This window comes from Marmota flaviventris, chromosome Y, assembly GCF_047511675.1.
Source record: "Marmota flaviventris isolate mMarFla1 chromosome Y, mMarFla1.hap1, whole genome shotgun sequence".
In the NCBI taxonomy this organism is placed as follows: Eukaryota; Metazoa; Chordata; class Mammalia; order Rodentia; family Sciuridae; genus Marmota; species Marmota flaviventris.
The window spans coordinates 17,828,097-17,848,712 of record NC_092519.1 but is presented as its reverse complement, the minus strand read 5'-3'; the positions used below and the strand labels follow the sequence as shown (position 1 = coordinate 17,848,712).

Genomic DNA, 20,616 nt, shown 5'->3' with positions numbered 1-20,616 from the left:
GCCCTGTTTATTTTTTATTTGAGACAGGGCCTCTGTAAGTTGTTGAGGCTGGCCTCCAACTTGTGATCCTCCTGCCTCAGCCTCCTGAGCCACTGGGACGACAGGCTTGCACCACCGTGCCTAGCCATGTGTATACGTCTTAATGTTGACTCCAAATGGTCTTTTAAATATTTAGAGAGGACAGCACAGAAACCGTGGGTAAGGTAGGACGTCGCAGACCGGGTTGAATTTTCATGCACTGGTTAAGGGGGCAGAAGACAGCGAGTGGCTCCTGACCACAAACCACCAGGGGTGTGAGGCCAGGAGACCACCCCTCTCCCAGGCATTGTGGTGCAAGCCTGTCTGCAAAGGCACAACCTGAGTTCTTCCTGACTGTATGCACGAAACATATTCCACTTCTAGGAGATGGGCAGAGCCGCACAGCAGGGTTTGAGGTCACAGGCCACAGTGCGATTTATGGTTGGAGGAAGGATCCTCGTCTCCCTGAGTCCCGGGACCAGGTCTGCATCAAGGTCACAGAAGTCCCCCCTTCAGGGTCACCTGGCTCCTCTCAGGGACATGATTTCCTGCCTGCATGTCCCCTGCAGGTCACAGGTGGTGTGTGAGGAAGGTGGCGGAGCCTGTGCCGGGAGGCCAGGCAGGGCTGCAGGTCCAGGGCTTCTGGGAAGGAAGCTGTGGGGTCAGCACCGGGGGTCACTGATAGAACTGTCCCCTGGACCTCGTGTCCCAGCACCCAGGTCTGTCTGTCCCCTTCAGAAACATTGACAAAGAATAAATGAAGTAGGCATAGTTGGCATTCTCCGTTATCAAGTTATGATTTTTCCCTTTATGGAGAATAAATATCCTGGGACAGACATACGAGGTTTATGCAACCAAGTGTTTCTCCTCAAACATTCACGCACGTATCTAAGCATCCGTCAGTGAGTCTGGCTTGCAAGAATTATTATGGTGCTGTTTGCTTACCGTAGATTTTCTCTGTTCCTCATTCATTCTGTATTTATTATGTGGAATTCTTTCCCAAGATCATCCTCCTCCCTCTTCCCTGGTTGTCCATTGCAAAAACTTTTGAATAGAGACCCAGAAACATTTATTTTAATGCTTTGTGTATGTTATTTTGCTGACCAAATTGTTTCTGCTCTGGAAATTGGAATCTTTTCCTCGTCGGGTCTTGGTGTCCTGTTCTCATACTTTTATCCATTTTCTAGCGCTTGCTCAAATTAAAAAAAAAAAAAAAATTATCATCATAACATGTTCCAGGTCACTGTGAAGTAGAGTGTCAGCCAAATCTAAAAAAAAGAATAATCATAATGGACCAGGGATAAGTTTATTTTGATAAAAAATATAATATTTCAAGATCTGAGCTTCAAACTTGTATGCAACTAACAATGTGGGTTTTGAACACGTAAAGCAAAAACTGACGGGAGATTGCAGTGGACATCTGTGGGTTCCCATCACTTTGGCGTTCACACCTCCCTGCCCACACATTTTATGAAGGGAGCTACCTTTCTAAGAGATGACCTGAGTCAGTCTATCTAGAACAGTTCCCTTCAATCTGTATGCTTTTCCCATCTGGGGTCATTTCCAGAAGGAGTGCAAAGTGTGCCCAGTTGAGAGACAGCCATGGAAGACAACCCCAAATGCTGAGTCTTCAGTGGGCGTGGTGGGAATTGGAGCTTTGTTCCGTGTTTGGGAGCAGCTCCAGGGTATCTTCTGGCAGGACAGCGTTGTCCTGGGCTAATGGTCCTCTGCTGACCCATGTCTTTATCAGGGATGTCCTCTCACGGGTGTTCGATGAGGTCACTGAAGTCAATCTGATGGACAGCGAAGACTACATCCACCTGGCATTTCTGAAGAGACCTGAGCTGGGGGTCACCCTCACGAAGCTCCACTGCTGGACCCTCACTCACTACAGCAAGTGCGTCTTCTTGGATGCCGACACCCTGGTGAGTGCAGGGAGTGGAGAGGTCCAACTTCTCGGCTTGATGAGGAGGCTTTGATGCCTCTAACGTCATAATATGACCCTGTTCCTAAACGGCATGGCAGCTCTTGCGGGTCAGTTCTCAAGAGGTGGTGAGCGCTTCTGTCTGCACCATGGAGATTCAATTTGCCCAAACCACCCAATAACATAGGGGCAGTAGGCTAGACCCTGGTGAGGACAGGAAGGATTTGAAGACTGATCCTTTCTCGAAGAGTGTTCGAGAACCATGGTGTTGGCTTTCCATTGCCATGACAAAAATACCGGAGAGAATCAACCTAGAGGACGAAGGGTCTATGTTGGCTGATGGTTTCAGAGGTCTCGGTCCATGGTTAGCTGGCACCATTGCTCTGGGCCTGAGTTGAGGCAGAACATCATGGCGGAAGGGAGTGGTAGAGGAAAGCTGATTGGCTCAGGGGAGCTGAGAAAGAAATAGAAAAGGGCCAGAGATATGATGTACCATTCCACGGTCTACTCCCCTCAACGAGGTCCCACCTCCTACAGCCTAGACCACCTCCCAATAACCCTTTCATCTAGGTAGCCATCAATGGATTAATCCATTGATGAGCTCAGAACCCTCACGATCCAATCACTTCCCAAATCCCCAGCTCTGGACATTGCTGCTTCGGAGACCAAGCCTTTAACACAGGAGCCTGTGGAGAACATTCCAGATCCAAACCGTTCCAGCCACATTATCTCATCTGCTCAAAAGAGCATAAGTGGAAAAATATTTTTGTCTCGGCTGTGTATTGAATTGTAGATTCCGGATTGGACAGCGCGCTATCCCCGAAATTGCAAATGGTGGCATCCCCCGATGTCATTTGGGGGGTAGTACCTTAGAACTATCATGGGATGGGCATTTTCAAAATGGCCACTGGGGATTTGGAACGCAAGACGGAGTTGGTCTACCGCGAGTCAGTTTTGGTTAAGCAAAAGCACCTCTTTAGGAAGAGGTAGTGAAGCACCCTGTCTTCCAAAACACGGTCGCCCCCTGCCAAATGGCATGATTTAGAAACCAGTACGTGTTAGACGGAGTTGCAATTAGGGGTCAAGTTCTCAAGGGCACAGTGTGTTGCTGAACTGGGCTGTTGGGTAGCCTAAAGGTACTAAGTGCATTTTGGTCTCGCTCTGAGTTTCGTGGAACGGAAACAAATCCTAAGCGGTTTTTGAATGGGCTCCAGGACACAGGAGGCAAGCTAAGAGTTTTGCAAAAATAAAAGAAAGTTCTAGAACCCCCAAGAATGGGTGCTGGCTCAAGATGGCGTATCCCAGAGGCTGGCATTGAGGCTGGGGAGATCATTTCCACTCCGCGACCGAATTCACCCAGTATCTGCTTGATATGGATGGTCTCCATGTCCCTTCCTGGGATCCCAGTTCCATTTTGCACACTTGCTGATGTAAGTAAGGATGATCCTCCTCACTCTAGAATCTTAAGATCCGTGAGAAAATCGTTCCAGACCCAGTGCAGACTCAACAACTGCAGGTAAACTGGAGAGGAGTCTTTCTCACCAACGTTTCTCATTTCACCTTAAAAGTTTTAAGAATCTCACAAAAAAAAAAAAAAAAAAAAAAAAAAAATTGGTCTAAGGTTTCCGGGCACCAGAGGTGCATTGGGCTCACTCTAGGCCCCTGTGGAATTTTTCGGTTGCCCAATGGAGGCGACAGATGTGTGGCTTTGCCTCGCCAGGTTCTGCACAACATCGACGAGCTGTTTGACAGGGAAGAACTCTCCGCGGCCCCGGATCCGGGATGGCCCGACTGCTTCAATAGCGGGGTGTTTGTCTTCCAGCCTTCCCTGGAGACCCACCAGCTCCTGCTGCAGCATGCCACGGAGCACGGCAGCTTTGACGGTGAGTGAGGGCAGCCTGGAAGTCGGCAGGGCAGAGAGGACCCGTTGCCGGAGTCCGGTTTTATACCCAGCTCAACGTGTCTCTCGCATCCACGAGCTGCAGCCTGGAGACAAAGGTGCACATTGAGAAGTGAGCCAGGCAGGGTGACAGGGAGACATCAAGAAGCTATTATGTCAATGTGCAGCAGCCAGGAGAACCTTTGGAAAACTCCCTCCCAGGTAGAGAGAGCACCTTGGCAATGCCGATCGTATACAACAGGCGTTCCAACCTTCCTCCGAAGGACCAAATAACCGATGTTGTCCGCTTTGCAGGGTGCACGGTCTTGGTTGCAAACACTGTCTTCTGCACGTGTAACTTGGAGGTGGACATTGGAAGAAAAACAGTGAACGTGGCTGACTTTCAATAAGACCAGTTTGGAAAAAGGGGCTCAGGGTGATCCCTGAGAGGGAATTAGGGGGGGGAAATGGTTATCATCAGATTTTTTTTCATCACTGTGATCAAAAGACCTCATAAGAACAGTTAGAGGAGGAAAAGTTGATTTGGGCTCCTGGTGTCCGAGATCCAGTCCGTGGCTGGCCGACTCCATGGCTCTGGCCCAAGGGGAGGCAGAACAAGATGGCGGCAGGGCCTGGAGGAGGAGAGCAGCTCAGGACAGGGCACCAGGGAGCAGAGAGAGCTCTGCTCACCAGGGACAGGACAGAGACCCCAAAGGCACAGCCCAGGGACCCCCTCCTGCAGCCACCCCCCACCTGCTGCAGCCACCACCCAGTGAGTCCATCCAAGTGGATTAATCCACTATGAGTCTACACCCAGTGAGTCCATCCAAGTGGATTAATCCACTATGAGTCTACACCCAGTGAGTCCATCCAAGTGGATTAATCCACTATTAGGTTACACCTCTTCTAATCATTTCACCTCTGAACCTTCTTGTCTTGTCTCACACATGAGCTTTTGGGACATACCTCATATGTATACCATGTCATTGTCCCCCCAGGTCCCCCAAAATCTCATGCAAAATTCATGTAGCCCATTTCCAAGAGTCTGCACGGTCCTAACATAACAATGGGGAAGCCATTTTAACTACCAGATGGAATTCACTGGGGGTGAGTGGAGGACGCTGGAGGTTGTATATAGTTTTATTATTAATTTTGGGGGGCAATGGATGCAGATCTTGTAGGGAACACACCCTGATTTTTAGTAATGGTATGGGTAGCCGATCACTGTCAAGAAGAGCAGGAACACTGTAGCTGGCAGAGAGGACCTCTCAAGGCCAGTGTAGACCTTAGGTCCTTCTCATACCTCGGGCCAACCTGAGAACTGCACCCAACTCTACTGACCTCTGTTTGTGTTGGCGGGTGGCCCAGGCGCAGATCAAGGCTTGCTCAACAGTTTCTTCAGTGACTGGCCGACGGCGGACATCCATAAGCATTTGCCTTTCATCTACAACCTGACCAGCAACGCAGCCTACACCTACAGTCCAGCCTTCCAACAGTAAGCCCTCCGCCATCTTGAACCCCAACTGGCCGTAGCCACTTGGTTGTTTTTATCTCCCAGATTAGATATCAGCTGTTCGTAGAGGAAAGGGAAATAGATTACCCTGTCCCCGTATGCCAGGCAAGTGCCATACTCCTGAGCTATACCCCCAGGCTTTTTTAAAAAGTTTTATTTTGAGACAGGACCTCAGTAAGTTGATAAGGCTGGCCTCTGACTTGCGATCCTCCTGCCTCAGCCTCCTGAGTCACTCATATTCCAGGTCTGTGCACCACGGCACCCAGAAATGTGTTTGTTTTGAATACAGGGATTTCCTTTTTGTTAAAAAAAATAATTATGAAATTTATGTATAGTGGGTTGCTTTTAAGGAATGGATGACGGTATTCCTTAATTTTTCAGTCTTAGATTTTATGATGGTAAAGTAGAGAAGATGAATTCCATGGGGTTGTACCTCTTTGGGTCTTCAGTGATTTTTTTTTTTCTTCCCTGGGGTCCTGGGACCCCAAAATTTGGAGCTCTGCTGCTAGAGGAGACGTTAAAATGAAATCAAAATGTGATAATGATCCAGGAGATGAATAACTCCAGAGTATGCATTACCCAGCAGGGGTCCTGCTGCTTCCAGGGAGGCAGAAATTGGTTCTGGGGACGGCAAATAGTCTTTTTTTGTTGTTAATATATTTTTTTTAAAAAAATAATGTGTGTGAATCTCAGACCATGCGACTTTGGTGTTAAAATTTCATGGGGAGTTAATTTTTTTTAAAAAAAAGTGTCCAAAAAGCACTTGGGGAGTGATAATGAATGGCACCGGAAAAAGGTTCAGAAGGGGAGATTTCAGAATCTTTGATCCTTTTTCTTTTATTTTGAGAGGCGTTTGGTTTGCAGCTTGTGTTATCTGCCACGAAAGCTCTTTATTTTATTTTCTCGTCCCATCCTTTGAAGGATGAGGTCATTGAAGCTGCCCCAGCGTTCCTGTATATAGGACTGATGTGTGGACGCGGGGTGCAGCTCAGAGGTGGGGTGCTGGACCAGCCTGGGTACCATCCCCGACCGTGGAAAACCAGCAGCCGCAAATCACCTTGCAGTCTCCTTCCAGTTGGGAGGAAGACCTCAAGGGAGACGACACAGGTCTCTCGGTTCATAGAGAATGAATTACCAGCCGAGCGTCCTTTGTCAGAAAACCCCAAATCTGACACACTGCAGAACCCAAGATCTGTACCCACATGTCATATTGTGTGTGGGTCCCGGGCAGAGCGCAGGTGTGCTCCAAATACCGTGGAAAATGACCTTCAGGCTGTGCGTGTAAGGTACAGGTGAAGCAAATTAATTTCATGATGAGACGTGACACATACCCAAGACATCTTATGACGTTTTCATTATTTATTTATTTATTTATTATTTTGGGTGTCAGGGATGGAACCCAGGGGTGCTTAACCACTGAGCCACATCCCCAGCCTCGTTTTGATATTTTATGTTAAGACAGGGTCTCGCCAAATTGTCGAGGACCTCATGAAGCTGCTGAGGCTGGCCTCCAACTTGAGATCCTCCCTCAGCCTCAGCCTCCCCAGCTTGCAGGGTCGACGGGCATGTGCCACCCAGCCCAGCTCAGGATATCTCATTATGCACCTATGCTGTTTCCAAGACCTGATAACATCTGAGATCCAGAACACTGTTGATGCAAAGCATTTCAGGGCAGGGATGCTTTTTCTAAAAACTGCACATGTGGATTTTTTGAATGATCTTTAGGGGGCCGGCGCGGTGGCGCACACACCTGGGAACCCAGCAGCTCGGGAGGCTGAGGCAGGAGGATGGCGAGTTCAAAGCCAGCCTCAGCCAGAGCGAGGCCCTAAGCAACTCAGGGAGACCCTGTCTCTAAATAAAATGCAAAATAGGGCTGGGGACGGGGCTCAGGGGTGGAGCACTTAACCTCGAATGTAGAGGCCCTGGGTTCCATCCCCGGCACCACACACACACAGAAAAAAATCCCCCCAAAATGTTATTCCCTTTACCCAAAGTAACTGTCAATCATTGCCCTACTAAGGTCCCTGTCAACAGTGGTAGCGGGTCAGACGGTTCCCCTCCAGGTGGCTCTTGGTGAGGACCTCCACCGTCGTGCTCGGGCGCCCTCTGGTGTCCTTTCCTGGTGGAAAATCGGAATCTGTCCTTTCTCCTTCTCAGGTTCGGCTCCAGCGCGAAGGTGGTGCACTTTCTGGGGTCCACTAAGCCCTGGAACTGCACGTACGACCCGCAGACTGGCTCCGTCTCGGAGCAGGGCGCAGGGTCCGGCCCCCGGCAGCACGTGACCTTCCTGAATCTCTGGTGGAGGCTGTTCCAGGAGGGCGCACGGCCTCTGTACCCAACCGCCTGTGCGCAGGAGAGACAGGGACCTGCGGGGCTCCGCGTGAGTGGACGCTCCTCTGCAAGTTCGGCTGAGGACCAGCCTGTCCCCTCCAAGACCCACAGCTCCCCTGGCTGCTCCCCATTATGTCTAAACACGAGGATGCTCCGTATCCGCGGATGCTCCGTATCCGCGGATGCTCCGTATCCGCGGATGCTCCATATCCGCGGTTCCCTTCCAACCGCGGATGCAAAATAGAATATTCTTCAAATAGCTGCATCTGCACGGAACCAGTACACAGGTCCATTTCCCCCCCTCTTTCTTACTCCCAAAACAATCAGACAGGTATTTACACCCCCTCCCCAGCCCTATTTTGCATTTTATTTAGAGACAGGGTCTCCCTGAGTTGCTTAGGGCCTCGCTCTGGCTGAGGCTGGCTTTGAACTCGCGATCCTCCTGCCTCAGCCTCCCGAGCCACTGGGATCACAGGCGTGGGCCACCGCGTCTGGCTGGAGGTCAACTTTAATTTTTGCTTGAAAAAAAGAAATCAGTGGTTCCAGATGCTACTTCTCGGGAACCTTTGAAGGCTTTTGACAGGAGCAAATAGGAAGGAGTTTATTGGTTCTCGGGCCACCTTGTGGGTGAGTGGCAGCCACACAGAACACTGGTGGGTTATTTACAGGTTCTTGGGAATCCAGTTGCACAAATCCTTCCATTTGATGGGCAGCTCTTGCACACCCACGGGGCAGGATGACCGGGGAGACCAGAGCAGAGCGGACTAGTAAAAATGTGTCCTGTGTGTGTGTGTGTGTGTGTGTGTGCGCACAGGTTTGCTCAGATGGCCTCGAGGTGATGCGTGCAAATTCAGCCCCCAGTGCTGCAGAGCCGTGTGCAAACTCACCTGCCCCTTCTGAGGTGCCGTGTGCAAATTCTGCACCAGGATCGGGCCACCTGCGGTCTGCTCTGGAGAACACGTCCACCACGGTGGCTGAGACCCCGACGTCCCCTGAAGGATGGGAAGATGTGAGTACCCGCCTCCCACACTCTGCCCAGAGGCGCCCACGCCCTGACCCGCACAACCTTGTACGAACAAAGGGGGTTTTGCAGATGGGATGGAGTCAAGGATGTTGGGGTTGCAGAGAGGGTTGTGGATTATCCCAGGGGACCCGCCTCATCCTAAAGGTCCTTATAGGAGGGAAAATGTAGAATCAGCCAATTCCCAGAATCAACAGCTGACTCCATCTTGGGAGCTGCCCCCCCCCCCCCCAGCCTTCCACCTGCTCCGATTTCAGAAAAGCCCCAGAGACCCGGCTCAGGAGGGAGCCCCTGCTGACCATGGGCTCAGGTCCTGCTGAACTCATCATGAAGTAAAAATAATACAAGTAGAAAATTCATTGCTTACGTTCAACCTACCAATCCTGGCAATGTGGGAGGCTGAGGCGGGAGGATCGCATGTTGGAGGCCAGCCTCAGCTACTTAGTGAGATCCTGTCTTAAAATTTAAAAAAAAAGTAAAAAGGGCTGGGGGTTCAGCTTAGTGGTGGAAAATTCCTGGGCTCCATCACCAGTACTATCCCTCCCCGCATGAAAAATAGTGAAGAAAATTCAATATTTCTTAGGAAAAGAACAGAATTTAGAATTCCAAGCAGAATTCGTACCGAAAACGGGTCCCTTTCACACTCCTTTAGAGTCCAAAGCTGGGAAGTCAAAGCCATTATGAGTCAGTGTGTTTATTTATCATTGCTCTCATAAACTACCTGAGACCGAGGGATGGATAAAGGAGAGAGGTCCAGACAGGTCAGGATTTTTGGGGGCTCTTCAGTGGGTCCCATGATCCGATGTGCCACCTCTCAATGTCACCGCACTGGGGACCAAACTTCTAGAGTGTGAACACTTGAGGGACACGCTAGAATCAGAGAGAAATCTATGGTCCAAATAGGAATGGGGACAAAAGTGCTGGGTGTAAATCCATCTTTCACCTTTCAACTTCCTGTCCCCCTCGGCCGCCCTGGCCTCTGTGAATAGTGGTTGGGCACATTGACTCTGGCCTTGGCCCATTTGACGTTGCTATAACAAAATGCTGTGGAGCGGGGAAACTGATAAAGAAAAGAGGTTTCTCGAACTCATGGCAGAGATGTCCCGTGGGGAGACAGAGAAAGCAACCGAGCTCGGGTCTGTCTCCCCTGTTCTCCTGAAGCCACTTTGGGGGGGTGGTCCTACCCTCATCAGTTCACGTAGCCCCAATGACCTCTCCAAACGCCACCTCCAACACCATTAACCCATAGTTCTGGGGGTTACATCTGTCTGTCAAGCATGAACTTTTGGGGAACACCTTCGTACCACGGCGCCTGTGTATTTTATGAGGAGCCTATTTCCCTCCAAAAAATGACGGTCGTTGCAGTTTTAAATGGGAAGGGTTCCCTTCAGCGCCCCGTGTATTTCCTGAATGAATTTTTTTTCTGAATGAATTTTTTTTTTCTGAATGAATTTTGCAGCCCTGCTGCCCCCTTATGGCCATTTATTGAATTGCAGATTCTGGAGTCTTGATTTTTTTGAGGAGCCAAAACCAGACTCACCCCTCAAAAAAAAAAAAAAAAAAAAAAAAAGTTATTATTATTATTAATTTTTATTTTTTTGGTGAGGTTGAGATACTATTTTTTTTTAAAAAGTCCTCATAACTGCAGAAAAGCTGAGTGTAAATTCTAGCAGTCTCTATTCAAAATAGCTACCTTTGAGTGTTTAATGATGGCCATTATCTAACCCCGGGACATTTTTATATAAAATAATTAGCATGGCGATTTTTCTCCTAAAAAGAGAAACTTCCAGAATTTTGGCTGGGGTTTCGTTCGATCTATAAACCAGTTTTAGGATTATTAACGTCTCCAAGGTACTGAGCCTTCCAACTCTATGAACTTGGTCCATTTCTATACTTATATCTTTAATTTCTCTCAACACTGTTAATATTTTTTTTTTTTGCAGTGGACTTTTGTGTTTTGTTAGGCTTGTTAATTTTTGAGTCTAGGTAAATAGCATTGCTTTTTTTTTTTTTTTTTCTGATATCGGCATGTAGAAATGCATGTGACTTTTGAATCCAGACGGTGTGCTGAAATTTTTCATGCGACGACACAAGATTCTCTTTGGTTTTCCTGCAAACAAAATTACAATATATGCAGGTGGGAAATTTGTAGTTTCTTTGAACATTAAACATGCACCTACTGCATAATGCAGCCGTTCCACTCCGAAGTTTGCTCAAGAGAAATGAAAGCTTATATTTTATTTTTATTTATATTTTATTTTTATATTTGATTTTGAGGCTGGTTTCAAATGTCCATAAAGATGATAGCACTTTTATATATAGTAGCTTTGCAATGGAACAAGTGTCCATCAAGAGGTGAATGTGTGAACCAATCGAGGCGAATTCCTAGAGTGGAATACTATGCAGCCATAAAGCGAGCAGATGTGGATAAGTCACAACAAAAACTGGCTGGAGTGTCATTACCTCATGGACATTCTGTGGCTAGTTCCCGATTTCAGAGTCTATTTCTCGCATTGCTAATGGTCTTGTGTCTGAACCATCATTTTTCTGCGTTCCTGCAGGTCTGATGCTTGTTGTTTGGTTTGGTTTTTCTCTTGGTTTTCACTCATTTGATCTTGTCTTCTCACAGGATGGTTAATTTTTTGGAAATCGAAGGCCAGACATTGTTTATGGGAGAAAAAAAATTCTTGCAAAAATAATTTGAAATTCTGAATCAGACTATCCTTGCCCAGTAGAGGATTCTTTTGGTATCCCTCTTCCAACTGTCACACGTTTCTGGACGGAGAGCAAAATTTTGGTTTCCTTCGATTTCGTTTCTGGGCTTCTCTGCTCCGTCCGCCTGTCCTTCCTTACAGCTACCCACGGGTCTCTGGACTGTGCCCCAGGTCACGGTCTCTTCTTTCAAGGTGAACTGAATGTCAGGCAGTGGATGAATCAGTCCCGTAATGACAAACCCATTTGTTCACCGGCTTCCTGAAACCTGGCCGAGAGGCTGTGTTGGCCCCATACTATTGCTAAATGCTCATCTTGGGTCTCTCTCTTCATCTTGTGTAAAGAGGGATGTGTTTCCTAGTTATTGGTAAAAATAAGGGGGATATTGATTTGACAATTTTTTTTAGGTTTATGTTTTATTTAGTATTGTTTTCAATAAACCTGTGGGGTCAGGCGCGGTGGCACACACCTCTAATCCCAGTGTCTCAGGAGGCTGAGGCGGGAGGATCCCAAGGCTGAGGCTGGCCTCAGCAACTCAGCCAGGAGGCTGAGGCAGGAGGATCCCAAATCTGAAGTCAGCCTCAAAATCAAATATAAAACAAAAATAAAATATAAATAAAAATTAATAATAAAAAAGGGCTGGGGATGTGGCTCAGTGGTTAAGCACCTCTGGGTTCAATCCCAGGTACCAAAAAAAAAAAAAAAAGTCAAATTATTGCTTCCTTTATCCTCCAAGGCCACCGCGGGTCCCTTGCATGACCAAAGCAAGCGAGTGGCAGAGAGCAAGGCGTCCACGCAGGTCCTTTTCCTTACGTGGGCAGGGTTAGAATTTAGGACATTTCCTTCGCAGTCCTGACGGGTCAAAGCAGCCCTTCATTCCTGTGGGATTTACGTGCTTCTGACCCGTGAGGCCCCAGGGTGCGTGGACGCTGTGCCCAGCGCAGGGTTCAGGAGCAGGGCCCGGGGGGACACAGGCTCAGGTCCTGCTCTGTCCTTAACGAGCTCCTGTGTGTGGACAAGTGTCTCCAACTGCAAATTAGACCCCTCACCACCAAGAGCAAGGGGGTAACCAGTGTCCTCAGAGGGCTGCGAGGAGGGTCAGGAATGTGCAGGACCTTGGTACTCAACCTTGAACCCACAGAGCCACATCCCCAGCCCTTTCTTTTATCTTTATTTTGAGACAGAGTCTCACTAATTTGCTTAGTTCCTCGCTAAGTTGCTGAGGCTGGCCTCCAACTTGCCATCCTCCTGCCTCAGCCTCCAGAGCCTCTGGGACGACAGGTGTGTGCCCCCACACCTGGCCCCATTTTCATTTTCATTTTTTTATTTTGAGACAGGGTCTGGCTGAGTTGCTTAGGGCTTCACTAAGTTCCTGAGGCTGGCCTCCAATTCGCAATCCTCCTGCCTCAGCCTCCTGAGTAATTGGGATGACAGGCGGGCATCATTGTCCCTCCAAGTTGAAAGCTGGCTTCTGATTTGAGTCGCATCCAAGTTTTGGGTGGCACAGGTTTCCTGGGCTCCGTGAAGCTGTTCAGGGACCCGGGGTTCTGCTCTGTCCTTGCAGCTGTGACTCTGTGAGAGCATCAGGACTTTGTGCTCAGAGCAGCTACGGCAGAGAACATTGCCTGGCACCCGCCGGACTCGGTCTCCATAGCTCTTCCTTTCCCGTGGCAACCGACCGAGTGGGCACAGGTTGGGGGGGGACATCTTGCCCTTCACTAGGAAGGGTGCGGGAAGCACGTGTCTTCCTGCTGCCCAGCACGGAGGGGCGTCCTGCCCCAGCTGCCCAGTCTCAGTGGTCAGATGGAGATGCACCACCCTGTCCAGGCACCAGGAGGCTGCACCCCGGCATCAGGTGGGATCCCACGGGAGAGAACAGAGAAGGATCCACGTTGGACACCGGTGAGCCCGTCACTCTCAGCGCCTGAGGTCAGGTGCCCCCGGCACCCTGGAGGCAGGGACCCTGCCCACCTGTTGGTAAAGCTGTGTCCATGCCGAGGTCCGGGTCTCACCTGTCGGCTCTTCCTTCATAACAGACGGGAGGCTGCCCTGACACCCTGACTCCGGCCGGGATCCCGTGTGCGCCTCGGCCACCGCTGGCCCTGCCATCTCCAGACGTCGCTGAGACCCAACCCACCCGGGTACACTGGCCCCTTCTCTCCCACGGGCTCCTGTCTGTCGCTTGTCCTTTCTCTCAGAAGATCTGCATCAGCCGAGCAGACCGTGGGTTTTCCCATTTCACCCTGAATCGCCTAAGGGCTTTAGCAAGGAACAGAAAAGAGCCACGTGGTAGTGCACGCCTGCGGCTCTGGAGGCTGAGGCAGGAGGATTGCCAGACGGAGGCCAGCCTCAGCTACTTAGCAAGAACCTAAGCAGCTTAATGAAACCTTGTCTTTAAATTTAAAAAAGAAAAGAAAACCAATAAAACCAAAACAAAAAAAACCAATATGGCAGGGGCATCTCACTTAATTTTCAAAACTTTTGGAGGGAGTTGCAGCCGTGCCTGAAATCATGACTGGGACACTCTCCTGTAACCACGGCATTGCCTGATAGGGTTCCAGTCACCAAGGATACTAACCTTGCCTTGGCTCTTAGGGACCTGCCTGCGCATCACGTTTATTAGGGTCTAAATGCCGAGTTTGTTCCATTGCATCGGGAGTGTGGAGGACACCCGTCGGTGCCCAAATTTGCAAATTCAGCTTTATCAGAACTACGCATAGGTTGGGGAAAAAAACCATACACAGGGTTCCGTACTGTGCAAGACTTCTGGCATCCACTGGGGGTCCTGGGAAATAGCCCCTGTGAAAAAGAGGAGCCAACTGTAATTGAAAATTTTTAATTTTTAACTTTAATTGCAATATTTTCATTCTTTTTTAAATTTTTTGCCACTAGGTTATTGAACTCACGGGTGCTGAACCACTGAGCCACATCCCAGCCCTTCTAAAATATTTTGAGACAGGGGACTGGCTAATTTGCTTAAGCCCCCTCTAAGTTGCCGAGGCTGGCCTCCAACTTGCAATCCTCCTTCCTCAGCCTCCTGAGCCGCCCATTATTTATTTATTTATTCTTCTAAGCATTGGTACTCCCCTCCCCCCAAAGGCTATCTAGTAGGGCGTCTTAATTTTTATTTCGTTTCCTCCGTCCTTTGGGCTAAGGTGAGAATTCCCTGCATCCTCTTGAAGACTAATGATGGAATGGTTGTGTTTCTAGCAGGCAGCGAATCAAGTCAAAGGTGGCCCAGCTGAGTCGTCTTTGGATCCGAGTCAGGAGGTCCCTGGGGAGCCCTGCAGAGACCCCGGTGCTCAGGAAACCCTGGAGGTGACACCTGCATCCCTTTGCCTTGCCCATCACTCCTGATGGATGCTCTCAGCCAGCTCTGCAGCCAGCCCAATGCACACATCCATCCTTAATCCAAAATTTCAGCCTCTGCTTGTCCAACTCAGGCTCTGTCTGCCTCTGATCCACCTGTCTTCTCTCTGCCATTTGCTGGGGGCTGGTTGGTGTCCTCATTCCTGTCTTTGGCTCGGATCTTGCCTGTTGTGTCCTCAAAAGCTTTCCATCAGAAGTTGATCTGAAGAAAGTTTGGGGGTAGATTCAAGATGGCGGGCTGCATGCCGAATTGTCCTGTGAAGAAACGTTGGGGGGCTGTTTAGGGGGGAATGCATAGCTGCAAATCAAACACACTATTTCTTCCGTGTCTGAGAAATGGGACACTCGTTCTTCTCTTCCTTCCTCTTATGATCGTTCGCATCCTGCATTTCATTCTCTCTGGTGCGTTGAATGAAAGCCATCAGCAACTTTTTTTCTTTGTAAATGAACGATCAAATCATGCCTTTTCTCTTTAGGCAGCAGTAAATCCGTTCAAGGTCATAATCCCCTTCAATGACACCCCTCCAGCATTGGGAACTGGGCCTGGGTTGAATGTATTTACCCACCGATTTGGAATATCGCCTCATCTATCATGTATCCATCAGCTTTCTGTTACTAGAATGAATACCTTGAGATAATCGACTTAAAAAGACGAAAGGTTTTGGATGATACTTTGAGAGCTTTCTCTTCAAGCTCAGGTGCTTTGGGGATTGTGTGAGGTGGAGGAAGCTGGTCCCCTTCCCGGGGCCAGAAAGCAGAGAGGAGAGGCTGAGGTTCCAGGCCACTCCCCCAATGACCTCACTTCCTCCTCCTAAGCCCCACCTTTTAAAGGTCCCACCTCCTTCCAATAGCACCAAACCCGGAATTAAGCCTTCCACCCTTGTGGCCTTTGGGGGACATTCCACATCCAAACTGTAGCATACCATAGGGGAACTCACCCTTGGAGAAAGTGTGAATGCTGCTTCTCCTCCTCACCCGGTTGGGTTGGTGAATTCCAGGTGTCATAGTGTGGACTGGCATGGAACGCTGTTGGTGACGAGAATTCTTGTAAAACTCCACCTGTTATGATGTGTGAGTTTGTCCCTTCAGCACGTTCAGCCCTTGTGCGCTGATAAGGAGACTCAGGGAATCCTCTCTGTAGTTGGTGGTGGGTGACATGGCGTGGGAGTAAGGTTGGGTACATCTGCCTGGTGGCCCAGCCATTGGTAGGTTTGGGATCTTGGGTGAGTGGGTCTCATCCTTTGAGCATCTGTGGGAGGAGGAGCTGGGCTACCCACCTCCAAGAACTGGGGGAAGCGTGGAGAAGGCAGGACGAGAAGGTGAACTGGAAGAAGCCCTACTGTGTGTCTGCCTCCCGTACACCATCAGGACCCCGGTCACTCATTTGCCCCCAGGGCCCATGTCCTGGGAGCGTGTCCACCCATATATTTATCACCTATCGATTTCTATGTATTTCATCTGTCCATAGTCCATTTCTCAAGTATCTACCCAAACATCCATTCATCCATCTATCGTATCTATTATCTATCTGTTATCATCCAACCATCCTTCAGACCACCCACCTGTCATACGCATCCATCCACGTATCCACACAGCCACGTATCTATCCTGCTATCTGTGAATCTATCCAGCAATTCCTGTGTGTCTAAGTGGCCATCAATTAATCTATGGATCCATTGGTCTTTCTATCCTTCTATCCATCTGTGTGTGTGTGTAGACAGAGACATAGAGGAGAAAGAACACCCAGGGCACAACTGCCCAGCACCAAGTCTACCCAACCCAACCCACATCTGGGAACAATGTGTCAAATTACTATAGCTTTCTTTTTCTTTTCTTTTTTAAAGAGTGAGAGAGAGAATTTTCTAATATTTATTTTTTAGTTTTCGGCGGACACAACATCTTTGTATGTGGTGCTGAGGATCGAACCCGGGCCGCACGCGTGCCAGGCGAGCACGCTACCGCTTGAGCCATATCCCCAGCCCCTTACTATAGCTTTCTATCCACCATGTAAATCTACCTACCATCCATTTGTTTCTATGTATTTCATCTGTCCATCTGTCTTTCTCCTTATCTCTATCTGTCCTTCACCCATCCACCCCTGTATCCACTCATCCATCTATTCATTCATTGATCTGTCCATCCATCCATCCATGCACCCACACAACCAACCACCCACCCATCCATCAGTGCACCCATCCATTCATCTATCTACCCACCCATCCACTCATCCATCCACCCGTCCACCCACCCACCCACCCACCCATCCATCCACCCATCCACCCACCCATCCATCCACCCATCCAGCCATCCACCCACCCATCCAGCCAGCCACCCATCCATCCACCACCCATCCATCCACCCACTCTTCCATCCATCCACCCATCCATCCCATCATATGTATCCATCCATCTCTATGTTGTATCTATCCTTTTATTGATCTTTCTGTCCATCCGTCTATACGTGTGTCCGTCTACGTGGATAAATACCCAGATCGATGATATACATGCATGTCTGTTATGAGCACCATGTGCAGACTTTTAAAACTCTCATTCTAGTCCTGTGAGAAGTGATTATGTCACGGGTTCTTTTTGATCCACCTGAGCACCAAATAGAAGTGAGATGCGTGTGTTTGCGTTTACACACTTGTGCGTGGATATACATCCACCTACCCATTAGGAAAATAGAACCTGCTGTCCTAGGGAGAAAATTGAAGTCAAATCTGTATGTGACTATTTCGGTGATCCTCCCTAGACGTGTAAAGCATTGCAAATTTTATTTACATGTGGTGCCATTTTTCTTCATCTTTTTTTCTTCTTCTTTTTTTTTTCTTGGTTGTTCAAAACATTACAAAGCTCATGATATATCATCTTTCATACATCTGATTCAAGTGGGTTATGAACTCCTATTTTTACCCCAAATTCAAATTGCAGAATCACATCGGTTACACACTCACATTTTTACATAATGCCATATTAGTGACTGTTGTATTCTGCTACCTTTCCTATCCCCTACTATCCCCCCTCCCCTCCCCTCCCATCTTCCCTCTCTACCTCATCTGCTGTTGTTCAATTCTCTCCCTTGTTTCCCCGCCCCCTTTCCCCTCACAACCTCTTATATGTAATTTTGTGTAACATTGAGGGTCTCCTACCATTTCCATATGCTTTCCCTTCTCTCTCCCTTTCTCTTCCCCCACTCGTCTTTGTTTAATGTTAATCTTTTCCTCATGCTCTTCCTCCCTGTTCTGTTCTTAGTTGCTCTCTTTATATCAAAGAAGACATTTGGCCTTTGTTTTTTAAGGATTGGCTAGCTTCCCTTAGCACAATCTGCTCTAACTCCATCCATTTCCCTGCAAATTCTATGATTTTGTCATTTTTTAGTGCTGCATAATACTCCATTGTGTATAGATGCCACATTTTTTTTTTATCCATTCATCTATTGAAGGGCATCTAGGTTGGTTCCACAGTCTAGCTATTGTGAATTGTGCCGCTATGATCATTGATGTGGCAGTATCCCTATAGTACGCTCTTTTAAGATCCTCAGGGAATAGTCCGAGAAGGGTGGTAGCTGGGTCAAATGGTGGATCCATTCCCAGCTTTCCTTTTTTTAAGATGACTCAGGAGCATTGAGGTTTTTGCAGGTGAAAGTATTTAATCTAACGAGTGCTGGTGGGGAGTGGGGTTTAGTGGTTAGGGATTCATTCTTAGGGGAAAGCAAACAGGAACACAGTTACGGTTTCCAGCACCACGGACAAGCTAGGCAGAGCTCACCTTGCCAGATTGTGTGACATCCGGCATGGGTTTAGTTTGGAGCCCCAGACGCAGCCGTCTTGCAGAAGTGAGGGCTGAGTGCGTGGATGGTGCAGCCTCTGTGGCTGCTTGACTGACAGCTGGTGACCCTGTGCGGTTGCTTGTGTCCCCCAGGTCGATGTGGCCGCCTCCGTCTCCAAGATTTCCATCCAGGAGAAGCTAAAGGAGCCCACCTCCGAGGAGGAGAGGAAGAAGTGGGAGGAAGGTCGCATTGACTACATGGGGAAGGACGCCTTCGCGCGCATTCAGGAGAAGCTGGACCGCTTCCTGCACTGATGCGCGTGCGTGGCGGCCACCGCTGACCCCTCCCGGGGGGAACCCTGTGCCTCTATTTATGATTCACCAACTCCAGTGCCTGCCCTGAGTTATGTAGATGCTGAAGGTCCAGCTCCAAGCCACCCTGGCTGCCCCCGAGCTCCCTACCCTGCCTCTTGGGCTTTCCTGAGAGGTCAATCCTTCCCTTTGTCAGCAAAAGAGAACAAGCCTATAGCCCTAGTGGACCCCGGATGCTGGTCTCCGGTCTTACTGGAAAGAGTTCTCCAGTGCTGTGTAGCCTCAGTGCTGCCTGTCCAGCCTTTATGGAGTTCCACTTCGGTGCCTATCTTAATTATCTAATTATGCATATCTTAATTATCTGGTTAACCTCATAACATTAGACTGCGTATTCCGTACCTCTGAGCCTGTCATCCCAGCAGCTCGGGAGGCTGAGGCAGGAGGATCTCGAGTTCAAAGCCAGCCTCAGCCAAAGGGAGGCCCTAAGCCACTCGGTGAGACCCTGTCTCTAAATAAAATGCAAAATGGGGCTCGGGGACAGGGCTCAGGGGTTGAGAGCCCCTGACTTCCATCCCAGGTACCACAAAAAAAAAAAAAAAAAAAAAAAAGACTCTCACTCGGAGGGGTAGCAGCTTGATCTGCACTAACAGAAACTAGAGATAGATGCTTTTTGCTAAGCGATGACATCAGCAAGAGGTGGGTGACCTCTGAGCAGTCCTTCCTCGGTCTCTGCATCTCTACCTCAGTGCCAAGTACCTTCGGTGATCACTCTCCAAAGCCATTTCCTCTGGGCTCCTCTGGGAGCACGCTCAGTGTCCTGGGGATGGGACAGCTGCTTCCAATTCCAAACCACCATTTCACACCTGTCCTCATCACTGGCACCGATGCAAAGGGCTGCGTGTGTCACTGGGTGGCCATGATAGGGGATTGGGTTCTAGGGGATCCCTCTCCAACAGGCTGGGCTGGGACATGGTGAGAACAGTGTTTTATGGTGTCTGTCTGTCTGGCCGGCCTCTGTCACTCAAAGCAGGTTGACCATTTAGGGAGAGCCCTTGGGGTGAACTCATGGTGTTGACTGAGGCGTCCGCCGGTGATCCCCATCCAAGCAAAATCGTGAATATATCACAGAACAAAAGAGTGTTGGTGCTATGAAACCAGAAGCCTCCGTCGAGCAAACCAGATGGACGGTATTCCAGAAAATTCATACTCGTAAATGAATGTGCATCTCTGGAAATGGGAATTCGTGGCAATGGTTTAGTGGGCTTTCAGGATTCTAGCTCCATCTAGAATGTGACTGCACCCCCGGTGCGCGCCAGTCAACCTCCTTGGAAGAGCGCTGATGGATTTGAATTAAAGTCTTAAAAAGCCGCGGAGTCTCCTCTTAAGTGTGGCTGCAAGGTTCTGAGCAATTGGGATCGTGTTTTAGAGGGCACAGCGGGAGGGGAGGTGGCTGCCTTGCTCCCAGGACAGATTCCAGTGGTCCGGTGGATTTTTCAGAATCCCTGGTGGTGGCAAAATGCCAAGCATCTTTACTTATGGTCCCTCTGAAGTCTTTTAAGGTTTTTCTTAGAGGAGCTTTTGGATTTGGGGCTCTGTGTTCTCAATTACATTTATTTGTTCCTTCATTGCATGGTTGTGGAGTTACCTCTATAGGCTAAGATATGCAATCAATCAATGCATGAGAAGTTTGAAAATACTTGAAAGAATCCCAAAACATCTGCATGAGGAACACAAAATCGGGCTGGGGTGTAGCTCAGTGGTACATGAGCT

At 48.9% G+C, this 20,616-nt stretch overlaps 1 protein-coding gene across 11 annotated transcripts in view; it reads left to right on the top strand.

Moving 5' to 3' along the window:
* Nucleotides 1-19,304, top strand: part of LOC139703484 (glycogenin-2-like) — a 32,285-nt gene extending 12,981 nt beyond the window's left edge. For 5 of the 11 annotated variants that reach the window (XM_071606968.1, XM_071606960.1, XM_071606962.1 and 2 more), the window contains 9 exons: nucleotides 1,769-1,943; nucleotides 3,663-3,825; nucleotides 5,190-5,316; nucleotides 7,492-7,714; nucleotides 8,480-8,674; nucleotides 13,226-13,327; nucleotides 13,435-13,539; nucleotides 14,609-14,716; nucleotides 18,688-19,304. In XM_071606968.1, the coding sequence (XP_071463069.1) occupies nucleotides 1,815-1,943; nucleotides 3,663-3,825; nucleotides 5,190-5,316; nucleotides 7,492-7,714; nucleotides 8,480-8,674; nucleotides 13,226-13,327; nucleotides 13,435-13,539; nucleotides 14,609-14,716; nucleotides 18,688-18,849 (1,314 nt within the window). In that variant the 5' untranslated portion in view covers nucleotides 1,769-1,814 and the 3' untranslated portion in view covers nucleotides 18,850-19,304. The remainder of the gene's footprint in view (nucleotides 1-1,768; nucleotides 1,944-3,662; nucleotides 3,826-5,189; nucleotides 5,317-7,491; nucleotides 7,715-8,479; nucleotides 8,675-13,225; nucleotides 13,328-13,434; nucleotides 13,540-14,608; nucleotides 14,717-18,687) is intronic. The other 6 variants (XM_071606967.1, XM_071606965.1, XM_071606964.1 and 3 more) reach the window with 6 other exon arrangements.
* Nucleotides 19,305-20,616: the final 1,312 nt, after the last annotated feature.